Consider the following 12,032-nt stretch of genomic DNA (forward strand, 5'->3'; position numbering starts at 1 on the left):
CCGTGTAGGCGTCCATGGGGCCCTTCCTCAGCTTCCCCGGAGTCTTGGAGCCCTTTGCCGGCCTCTGTGGTTCCCCCATGATTAATGGCGTTCCAGGTGGTGCAGTATACTGTATGGTCTGGTTTCCCGCCCACTCGGGCACTGGAGCCTACCGCCTCAACAAGAGTGATTGCGGGTCCGATTTAGCTGCAACCCCGGCTGACCATGTGGCATCCCGCGGGGGCTCCCTCTCCGCCCAGCCTCGTCTCCTTACCTGTCGTCCGTGTGGGTATTACTACTGCAGAGTTCCTCAGGCCGCGTACTGCGATTTGCACCGGATGCCTCGCCCCGCACCGCCCTGTAGGGTTTGTAAGGAGTTCTCTGGGGCTGAGCAACTGCGGCAACCACTACCGGGGCTGGGTCGGGCCTTGGGCAGGTACGGGCCGGAGAGTCGTCCACGCCGCAGCAGCCCAGAAGCCGTAACGTGTCACCAGAAGAGTGTCAGGGCAGAGCCGGGTCTAAGCTCCTCCCCTTTTGGGCCCAGCCGTTTCAGCCGCGCCGCGGCTCTGTAGTAGACTGCTCTGGAGCTCGCCTCCGGATTCCTGTCACTCCGTGTACCGGTCAATCTGAATCGTGCCGTATCTCTGGCGACCCCGGACCCCGAGACTCAGGATTTCGTCTGGTCACCCACAGGCGGCCGGGCCAGCCCCCCAGCCCGTCCGAGCCGAAACAGGCAGCGCTGGACGGATAAACTAGCTCAGGATTTCTCGGTGGAGCGGGAGCTCTTAGATCAGGCGGCCATTTCCAACGTGCGCAAAAGCGCCCCCCCCACATCAGGGAACTGCTCTAAGAGGTCCATTCGATCTTCCTTTTGATTCTGAGCTACATCGGAGGGAATCTGAGTATTCAGGCAGGTTTCATCAGATAATAGGTTGGTTAAGACTACGGTAGTGTCCTCGACAGAAAAGGATCTTAATACAGCTTTTCTATCATGAGACTCCTTCTGGTGTTCCGGAGACTTAACCATGTTAGTTTGCACCATGGATCTTACTGATGTCATGTGTTCTTTTAATCGCTGGGCAGTTTGGGATAGTGGTAAAGTGGCCTTTTCTGGTTCCTCCCAGGTTTCACGCAACGTATCTAGGACATCTCGCGGTTCTCTCCCATATAAAAGTTCAAATCGGGGAAAATCCTGTGGATGCCTGTGGTGTTTTTCTAATGGCGAAAAGGGCCCATGGTGTCACCCAATTCTTTCCATCAACTTTTGCCCTGGTCCTATTAATATGCTTTACTGCACTTGTTGTGCAATGGTTTTCTGACATGTCCCCGTATTTTTAAAAACAGGGCAAACTTTGCCCTAGTGCTAATACCGTGCAACTTTGCACTTGCACAGATGCAAAGTTTCTGTAATCTGGTCCCAGGTCTGTTCTGAATCTGCATTATCGCACGTATTGCAGGCACGAGTAACCAGTTCTTGAACAATCTTTCAGAAGACTTTGCATTGGAGACTGCATGCAGAAACTGCCAGAGCCAGTGTTGCAGCTGTCCAACACTGGTATATATGTCCTGCAATTCACGGACAGTTCTTATTAAGGTGAATATTGTGACCAATCAAAACGGCAGAGTCCAATGTCCATTATTCGCTTACAAGGGTTTCTTACTGAATCACTATAAGACATGTTTAACAATAAAAATTGTGGGCTTTATGATGTTCCCATAATGCTCTTTGCTTTTACGGAAATCAGCAGGATTGGGTTCTATGAAGACTAGAGATAATGTCCCACCCCCTCTTTCTCACAGCCCCTCCAAAGAGGTGACGGTTCCCCCAGTAAATGTTTCCATTTCCAGCACTGCACCAGCGCACAAACATTTCGCTAGCACACACTCTGCCCGTAATTACATCGTGAATGCACCCCTGATATCCACTGCAAGATAAACTTCTATTGAATGTGCTGTCATTGAATTGTAGTTTGACATATAATGCGCTTGTCACAGCTGTAGCACACAGCTGGTGTCGTTGCTGGACCACACACGTCTTCCCCAAGTGCCCGCTCCTCTCGTTTTCTAGCATACGTGCAAGCCTCAACATAAATCGCCGTCTTTTGAAGACGGACTCTAAATTCCCACTCGCCACTTAGTCATCGTCCCGCTTCGATTGGATCGTCCTCCTATCGTATGTCAAACCCCACAAAAAGTGCCTATCTACAGTGACTAACGTGATTAACCCTCAAAACAAACCCGATTTCACTCTACAAGTTTCTATAGTATGGGAGGATTGTACGCCAAGTGGGCGTGCCACAATCTACTAGTCAAAATCTCCAGTGGGAAGTGCCCGCATGGAGCGTCTGTCCCTTGGCTTCCCCCTGTCGTCATGGTTACCCCTCCCCTTTCCCGTTTTCTGTTGGGGCCGCAGCGTCCCTCTGTTGCCGCGGCAACCAATGCCGGGACCCACCGCGCGGACAGGACAGCCTGCTACACAGAACTCCGCAACAGCACCACAGAGCACCGGGCTGTAGCAGGTGAGAGCTCACAGAAGCCCGGTGCCCAGGAGCAGCAGAGGGCATTAAGAGCTCCCCCGGCGCCAGAGAACGTACCCCAGCCACCACCATGAGTACAGAGACCGGGCAGGACAGGCTGGAGACGGTCATCCAGCGGCTGGAGGACACCGTCCTGCACCCAGAGGCTGCCAGAGAGGACAAGGGGCTGGCCGTCCGCGGGGACGGGGAGAGGTCCGCTCTCACGCCTGTCCCAGCGAGGATCCGACAGATCGTCACCGAGAGCCTAATCGAGGACGCCCGACATGCCGCAAAAGAGCCGACGGCAGCGGGCAACGTGCAGGAAGAAAATCGCCTCCTGCAGGGGGAGCTCTCTCGCCTGGAGACCTTGCTGGCGCATGCGCGCGCGGAGCGGGATGAGGCCCTCACTAGGCAGCACGCGGTGAGTGCGAGGCTGGAGCTGGCGTTGAGAGGGGAGGGCCAAGCAGCACTGGCCGTGCTAAAGCGCAGGTTTGAAGATGAGGAAAAGGCCTATAAGCGCAAGCTGGCGGCCTACCAAGAAGGGCAGCAGCGCCAGGCACAGCTGGTCCAGAAGCTCCAGAACAAGGTGCTCCAGTACAAGAAGAGATGTGGGGAGCTGGAGCAGCAGCTCCTGGAGAAAACTTCTGATTCGGAGCACCAGAAACTGTCCTTGCAGACCCGCCTGGACACAACGGAGTCCCGACTCCGAAGGTCAGAGCATGAGCACAGCAGTGACCTTGAAAATGCCCTCATCCGCCTAGAAGAGGAGCAACAGCGGAGTGCTGCCCTGTCTCAGGTGAATACTCTACTGAGGGAGCAGCTGGACCAGAGAGACGCATCCAGCCACAGACTATCCGAGGAGCTGGAAAGGGCCTCTTCTGAACTACATAGAGCGAGGGCTGAGCTGGAGCAGCAGGATACCCAATGGAAGAAGGACAGGGAGATCTACAACACTTATCTGAACAATGAGCACAGTGGCATCCTCACCCTCTGGCGCCAGGCTGCCACCCTCCGCAGTAACTTTGCAGAGCTCCGTGCGACTGCAGAAAGGGGCCTCAGTGAGTTGAAGGCTGACTCTGCCAGAACTGCCAGACGCCTCCAGACTGCCTGCCTGAACCTGGACTCCAACCTGCGTCTGTCCCAAAGCAGCACTGTGTCCTCACTGGAGAAGCAGACACTGCAAGGGGCGCGCCTTGAGCAACAGCTCAGGGACAAAGTGCGGGAGATGATCCAACTGCAGAGCCGCTGGGATGCTGAGAAGGTGGAGCTGAACTCTAGGATCTCAGACTTTGCAGCGCAGGTGGAGAAGCTGCAGGAACAGAACAGTAAGAAAGAGAAAGCCCTTGTATCCTTGAAACAGGATAATATGAAGCTTGACGAGTCTAAGTTGGATGAGCAACAGGAGCTTGAAGCCTTGAGGCGGGAATATGGCTGTCTTCAACGTGTCCTAAGCAACATCACCCAGGTCGCTCAGGTGGATGCAGAAGGTTTGGTTCTTGGCCCTTCGGAGAGCTGCAGGACAGCCGCCATGGACGATTCTAAAAGGCCTTCATCCCCATCACGCTCTCTGTCGCCTTCTTACCGGCGAGCTTCACCTACCCGCCCACACTCTCCGCAGCGCCAGGATGCTGCATTGAGAGCTGTTCAAGGTGCCCTTCAAAGACGTCAGCAACGTGAGCAGGAGCTTCGTTCTCAACTGGACACTTCCCAGGAATCGCTGGCCCTTACAAGGAAGCAGCTGTCCGATTGCCAGCAAGAGGCACAGTCCACAGAAGTGAGGGTACAGGAACTGCAGAGAGAACGGAAGGACTTGCAGGAGGCTATGCAGGACCTACAGCATGATGGCCAGCGTTGGAAAGCTAGCCTGGAAGTACTTAGTGGGGAGAAGGAGGCCCTCGAGTCCACATTGCAGAATTTGGTGCAGCAAGCGGATTCCTCACAGCTTGAGCTGGAGAGGTTAAAGGCTGTGAACTCTGAGTTACACCGGCAGAGGGACTTACTGGAAGAGCAGAAGGAGGATCTTGTGAAGGATAAAGAAAGGAACCAGAAAGAGCTAGAGCGGGGGCAGAGGGCACTGGAGCAGCTGGAGGAGAAGATCTCTGGCCTGAAGAAGGAACTGGTGATGGTGCGGGAAGCCCTGAATCAGGCTACACTGGAAAAGGAAGTGCTGGAGAGTGAACAAGATGGGCTTACCCGTGCACTTTCTAAAGCAGAAACCAACTGCTCAGATCTGGAACTTGCAATAAATAGGATGAGGACTGAGGAGGCTACTCTGAGGGACTCTCTGGCTAAAATGGGAACACTTACTGAAGGGCTTGCACAAGATAAGATAAACCTGAATCGTATCATCTTACATTTGGAGGGGGAGAAGGCTCTGCTGATGGAGCAGAAGCGGGAGCTGGAACAGGACCGAGCTTCCCAGAAGGAGCAGATCTCTCACCTGGAGCAAGAGGTGACCCACGTTGGGGCAGAGAAACGAGGGATCGAGCAGAGCTGGCGCATTGCTGAAGAGAAACGAGAGAACCAAGAGGAACAGCTGGCAATGATTCGTAGGGAGAAAGGACAGCTCCATGATCAGTTAACCCAGATGAGCAGCCAGAAGCAGGCTCTTAGTGAGCATCTCATGCAAAGTCGCCGGGAGATAGACATGCAAGCCGAGTCTCTGCTACGAGCTATACAGAGGAAAGAAGAGCTTACCAAAGAGAACGCAGGGCTGGGTGTACAGCTTACTGCTCTTGACAGGGACAGCAGGGCTATGATAGAGGAACTGGCTTCTCTGAGAGCTGAAAAGGAAACTCTTGAGACCAGCCTTTATGAAACACAACAACTGATGGGTCAGCTTGAGGCTCAGAAGGAACATCTAGAAGGAGAAAACAGAAATATCCTGTCAGCCAAGGAGACTGCTCTATTGGACCTTGAAAGATCACGCAGTGAACTGGACATGCAAGGGACTGCTTTGAGGAGGGATAAGGAGCTACTGGAGCAGAGATTGGTGCAAACTGAGCAGGAGGCTCAACTATCATTAAAGAACCAAGCGCTTCTACATAAGGAGGCCTTAGAGCGTCTGAAGAAGGACAGGGAAAGCCTGCTCCTGGCATTAACAGAAGAGAAGGAGGATGCTGTACACAGACTGCAGCAGGAGAAAGAAGAAATACTCTCACAGTACGATGCTGAGAAGCAGGACCTCAATGAAGAGATTCTTCACTTACAAGAGGAACGGGATGAGAGTTTGCTGCAAGTGGAAAATGACAAGCAAAAGGCTTTATTCATGAAGGAGACAGAAAAGAATCTGTTGTCAGAGAAACTGAGCCAAGCTCAGCGGGAGCTTGCAGGTTTAAATATGGAGCTGGACCGTGTAAAGCGTGAAAGTCTTAACCGCCAGGAGCAGGATAAGAATACAGTTGCAAGCCTCACAGCAGAGCTGAAGGCCTTCCAGGTACAGTTCGGGGATGCTATGACCTCCCATGAGAAAGAAGCCAAGAGCCTGAATGAGAGAGTTAAGGAACTATCAAAGCAAAAGGACACTGTCGGAAGGGAGGTAGAAGAATTGAGAACCCAGTTGCGGCTGGCAGAAGATGCCCGTGATGCGATACGCAAGGATCTTATAGAGTCCCACCGTCTGCACCGGGAAGCAGATGAGGCCCGTGATGCCCACCGTAAAGAATCTCTAGAAATGCGTCGAGCATTGGGAGATGAGATAAGAGAGAAGGAAGCCCTCCAGCGATCCAACATTGAGCTGAGAGCCAGTATCAAGAAGATTGAGGGAGAAAGGATCAGTCTCAAGCGCTCCAACGAGGAAAAAGAGCAGAAACTGGCTGTTCTAGAAGAGGCAAGGACTGTGACTCAGAAAGAGGCCGGGGAGCTGCGAGCAAATCTGCGGGAGGTCGAGCGGTCGAAGATGGAGGCACGACGGGAGCTGCAGGAACTCCGTCGACAGGTAAAGACCTTAGGTGGGGAGAACAATAAGCGCAATCAAGAGGTGACAGAGCTGCAATCACGTGTTCTCCAGGATGAACAGAAAGAGCAGCAGAGACGCAGAGAGGTTCTAGAACTAAAGCAGAGAGTTCTGGAAATTGAAGCTGGACGAGAATCATCTCGCAAGGAGGTCAGCGTGCTTCAGCAGAAGTTGGAGGAAATGGAATCAGAAGTGCGAATCCGGGACAAAGAATTCCAGGAGCGCCAGAATGAATCCAACAAGAATGAGAAAAAGCTGAAGGATGAACTCCACAATATAGAAGTAAAGCTTCAGCAGGCCAGTGCCACTGCTGATGACCTTCGACTCCGCCTTAGTGCTGCAGATGGGCGTATTCATGCACTGGAGTCTGAGCTTGCGAAAGTGGATGCCGCCAAGAGAGATGCAGAATTCAAACTGGGTAGTCTGCACTCCACATTGCGTCGGACTCTAGGAATACGAGGGCGTAGCCCATCTCCACAAAGAACACGTTCTCCCATGAAAAGTGCTGAAAATACCATTGGCAGTCCGACCCGGGAAGGTCGAACTACCCCGGCTTCCAGGATAGGGTCTCCTGAGAGGAGCACCTCACGCTCTCCATTTGGACTTATCTCTCCTTGCAGAAGTGAGCAGACTCTTGGGGAAATTGACCCAGAAGAAGTTAGAGACTCTTTGCGAGACTTCCTGCTAGAGTTGCGAGATACCCAGAGGGATCGAGACGATGCTCGTATAGAGGTGATGAACATGAGTCGACAGATGAGTGAGCTGGAGGTTGACCGAGACAGGACCAACCTTCGGATCCAGCAGCTCCAGAAGTCACTGTCAGATTCTGAAGAAGGAAAGCGGGGCGTGGATGGTCGCCTCAGCAGTGCACAGACAGCACTGATGCTCCAGGAAGAAACTATCCAAAGGCTGGAGAGGGAACGGCAAGCTTGCACAGAGGAGATTTCCAGTCTGGAACGCAGCCTGCATGCAAGTGAGGACGAGAAGAGGGACCTCCAAGAGAGAATCACTAAGATGAAATCAAAAGAGGCAAAGCTGGAGACAGACAAGCGAAAGCTTAAGGAGATCCTGGAGGCTTCAGAGAGCCGGGCTAGCAAGCTAGAGGTTAGTTTGCGCTCTCTTGAAGGGGATCTCCAACGCACCCGACTCGGCCTGACCGACCGTGACTCTGAAGTCCAGACCCTACTAGAGCGGATGCAGCTGCTTCAGAGCCAGCTGGGGGACAGTGAGCGCCAGGCCGCCTCCTTGCACCGGGACACTGAACGCTTGAGCCTCACACTGGCCAAGACAGAGGATGACGAAAACCAGCTGAAAGAGAAGGTCCAGAGCTTGTCTCAAGCGCTTAGTGACTCCTCCATGGGATCTAGCAACCTCCAGGAGAATGTATCACAGCTCCAGAAAGCATTGACCGCTGCAGAGCAGGATCGTCGAGTGCTTCAGGAACGGCTAGATTCAATGCGACAGGCACTATCAGACAGTAAGAGACAGAACCACACATTTGCAGAGACTGTGCAGGTGCTGCAGGAGCAGATAGGAGAGATGGACTTGAGGTGCAGAGAACTGGAGGGGCAAACCAGGAGCCTTCAGGAGCAGCTTCAGCAGCGACAGAGGAGAGAGCTGGCAGGGGAAGAAGAAGTGCAAACACTGCAGGAAGAGAGGAGCCTATTGCATGACAGAGTGTCAGCACTACAGAGAGCTGTGGCACATATGGAGGGTCAAAACAAGGAGCTTGAGCGCACCACCCTGCAGTTGGAGAAGGAAAACATAGTCTTGAAGAAAGCTCTGGACAAGGTGAGATCATTATCAGTGTATGAGAAAACTGCTAACATAAAAATGTACTTACCTGTTCTTGCACAAGACTTACACACCACCATATTCCAACTACCGGTCCTCCACCTACCTACACAAACTTACTTTCAATGTCTTCTTAATCATGTATAATGAATGGGGCAGAAGTCATGTGTTTGTTTCCATTGTCTTAGCAATGCGGGGCTCGCATGTGTTGCTAATTGTTTTTCAGAATGACTTATAAGAGACAAATTCAATATTTCATTAATACGCGCGTACATCGTCACTCATTGCAAATCAAGATATGTTAAAGAAAAGAAAGAAATCTTTGCCGAATGTTTACCAGGTACCTCCAATATCCCTCCTATCTGCCCCCACCCGTAATTTGGCTGTAGAAATTGCTACTCCTGGGTTTCTGCTTACATACAAGCATGCCGTTCAGTTTTACTAATTTTAGTAGCTGGATGGTATGGTCTGGTAGTTAGTAATCACTGTTTTGTAATGTGCTGTAGCCTGTCGTTTTCATTAAGGCCTTTTAGAATACATACTTTAGCCCGCCATCAGGGTCATAGATCATGTGGTATAATTTATGGTGATGTTATTGATGGGTCGTGTGATGTCACTTCCACTACCCCTATGATAATAGTGAAATCATTGAACTGTCGCCTCTCCTCTCAACAAAGAGATCAAATGCAAAATAGGAATGCCTTAGCCATTTCACTGCATGGTGGGTGGTACGTGGAAATCTACGGAGGTCATTATTTTTATTAATTCGTCCAAGAATGTTACTGTTCTCTTAATCTTGGGACCAGCAAGCGCCGTCCTTTCCGGTCATAGCACACCACGCTCAGGCTGGTGGGACAGCTGAGCCCTCTAAATTCCCCATACATATGTAAATAGGGGGATGCTGAAGGTCACTATATTTTCATGGTTTGCGATTTGGGAGGGTGTGTTCTTCTCAATTGCTTGGATGTTCCAAATCTTGCCATACCAATTGAGTATAGTGGAGCTCCCAGTCCACAATTTGGTAGTTTTTGTCTATTTGACCATTGCGAGTATCAAGTAACAAAATGTAACGTGAAGATATCTTGTTAGTGATCTGTTTTCATTCCCTGCAAGTCAAGCTTCTTACTGTGGCTGGTCCAAGAGAACACATCAAGCATCAGAGGAGAGCAGAATATCAAATGCCTCCTCCAAATATTTGATCTCTTCAGTGAACCTTTTTATCACAAGGTATTTCCATAGAACATCTATTCAATCTCCCTATTCTCTACAATCTCTGTGATCTGTTTCCAGCTGGGGTGAAATACTATCTGAATAAGGTATTCTATATATAATTATAGATGTGTTAACTACGGTGATTTATTCACCAAGTAGTTCTTTTGTGACATCTATATAATGAGAGCAAAGCTCGAGCTGTCTATGATGTCGCTCGGAACCCCCAGGTGAAAGGCACCTCGAAGTTGAATGCAACCAATCTATAATTGATCTGTCTTCCCCAATAACACAGGATATGGAAAGTGGGACGACACATACTTTATTCAAATACACAAGCGGCCTAGCACCCGACCATCTTCACCTCCCTGTGCCTCACCAACCGTCTCCTTGGCCAATTCCACTTCCACATCCTATACCTCGCAGGGCCAATAAAAGATATAACACACCCCCCTCCCACAAAACCAAACAACCTAAACAAAGAATAAAAAAAAAACAAAATAAATAAAAAAAACTCAATGGGAATTAACACATAATAGATAAATGTATATATCACTACACATACCCTTAAACTGGTCCTAAAACCAACAAAGTGGTGAATCCATTAAAAACATCATAAGTCCTCTCAACTCATCACATAGTCCTTAGACCAAACCGGGGGTCTCCTTATTCTACTCCTTGCAACTGACTCACATTTACTGCTTCCATATTGCACCCTAACATAGTATCCCTGCTGGCGCACAACTCCTCTACATAATTGTTTTCCACTGCTACATCATTGTTTTCCATCGCTAGGTCCTCACCCATCCAAATACCACACCTTTTTCTACCACAACCAACATCACACACTCCAGCAGCACGGCAATTCCATCTACTCACTCTGCCCATGTTCCACACAGTCCTGTCCTCAACTCTGACCTCCTTCATTCTCACCGGATCAGAAAACTTGGACCCTCCCTTGCCAGGAGGCACACCTTTCTTAATCCTCACAAACTCTCTAGGCTTGAAACTCGCCCCTCGTCATGCTCACCACACTCAGCCTTTCCATACCAATATGGCTTCCCCTTTCCTTTCCCCACACGTTGTCCCATGCAGGATTAAACACTGTGTTGGGTTCTCTACTCTTCATGATCACAAACAGGAACCGGATCACTGACGTTCTCACACTCCACAACCTTTCTTCAGTCGCAGACCTCACATGCCAATTGTTCCTGATGGCTTGTTCCGCAGCCTCCACCATGACTCTGATACATCTTTCCACTTTCCCATTGGTCTGGGGTGGTAAAGTGCTGAAAATGTCCACTCAATCCCTACACTTTGGCATACTTCATTTTCTCACTTCTAAACTGCACACCATTATCACTCACTATCCTAATAGGATACCCTTCTTTGCTGAACACACCCTCCAAAAATGTAATCACATCACACGTGCTGGCTCCACAAACGCATTTGGCCTCGACCCATCCAGACCAACGGTCCACCATCACTGTAAGAAATCTCCTCTCTCACCCAAGTCTGCTGTATGGACCGACTATTTCTACACCCAACTGCTCCCACGCCTCTTTAGGTATGGGTACAGCACACAGCTCCTTACCCTATATCTTACAGCTCATATGCGAATTATGCCACGGCCAACAATTCCTCACAAATCTCTTCACCATTAATTTCATGTCTGGACATCATTCATTCTTATTTGGCCCTAAGATTGTGCTTGGTCCCTGTCGATCCCGGATGGCCCTGATGAGCCTTCTCTATCAGCTTTGCTCTCAAACTCTGCTGGGAAAAACGTATCACCTCGGACCAAAAATCCACCTTCCAACGACTGAGCCTCTCTAACCTCCTAGAATGGTAAAACACTCTTTTCAAGTACTCGCTTGGTAGGCCCACCCACAAGTCGTGAACTTGACAACTTTCCCAAGCACTTGGTCTCTTGCAAATTCTTCCATCCACTTGTCTTTGGAAATAACATCACTCACCACTGCCACCACATCCTCTTCCATTTCTTCCTTTCCTGCTACCTTGTCTTTGCCGGTAAATGTGAAAGAAAATCTGCAACATTGTTTCTCACTTCAGGTACATATTTGACCACAAAATCCTAATCTTGTAACCTCACGATCAATCTTGCCAACCTTGGTGTAGCTTCCCTAAATATATTTGTGGAAAAAACGTACTCCCCAAACACAAGCCAACAACTCTCTCTATCACTGAATATCTGCTCTCTACATCCGTCACTCCCCTTGACGCATAACAAATCACCCTTTCCTGACTATCCATTACCTAGGACAAGACTGCCCCCAAACCAACTCTGCTGACATCCACAGTAAGCTTGGTGTCTCTTGCAACAACAAATCCACCCAGTTCCACAGCTCCACAAAGGTTTCTTTTATAACATTAAATGCATGGACACACTCTTCGTCCCATGCAAATCCACTATCCTTCTTAAACAACCTTATAATAGGTTCCGTAATACTCTCAAACTCTTGCACAAACTTACTGTAGTAGTCGCACAATCCCAAAAAAGATCTCACTTCTTCCTTATTGGTGGGTGCTGGTACGCTTCTTATGGCCTCTGCTGCATC

The 12,032-nt window shown here is 50.0% G+C and overlaps 1 protein-coding gene across 1 annotated transcript in view; it reads left to right on the top strand.

Annotated features, from left to right (window-relative positions):
* Positions 1-2,426: 2,426 nt before the first annotated feature.
* The window catches only part of LOC138473137 (rootletin-like), a 34,858-nt gene continuing 25,252 nt past the window's right edge, over positions 2,427-12,032 (top strand). Inside the window, exon 1 of the mRNA XM_069611669.1 lies at positions 2,427-8,241. Coding sequence (XP_069467770.1) covers positions 2,587-8,241 — 5,655 coding nt within the window. The 5' untranslated portion in view covers positions 2,427-2,586. The remainder of the gene's footprint in view (positions 8,242-12,032) is intronic.

The sequence above is a fragment of the Ambystoma mexicanum genome, chromosome 8, assembly GCF_040938575.1.
Source record: "Ambystoma mexicanum isolate Mex_15411 chromosome 8, UKY_AmexF1_1, whole genome shotgun sequence".
NCBI lineage: Eukaryota > Metazoa > Chordata > Amphibia > Caudata > Ambystomatidae > Ambystoma > Ambystoma mexicanum.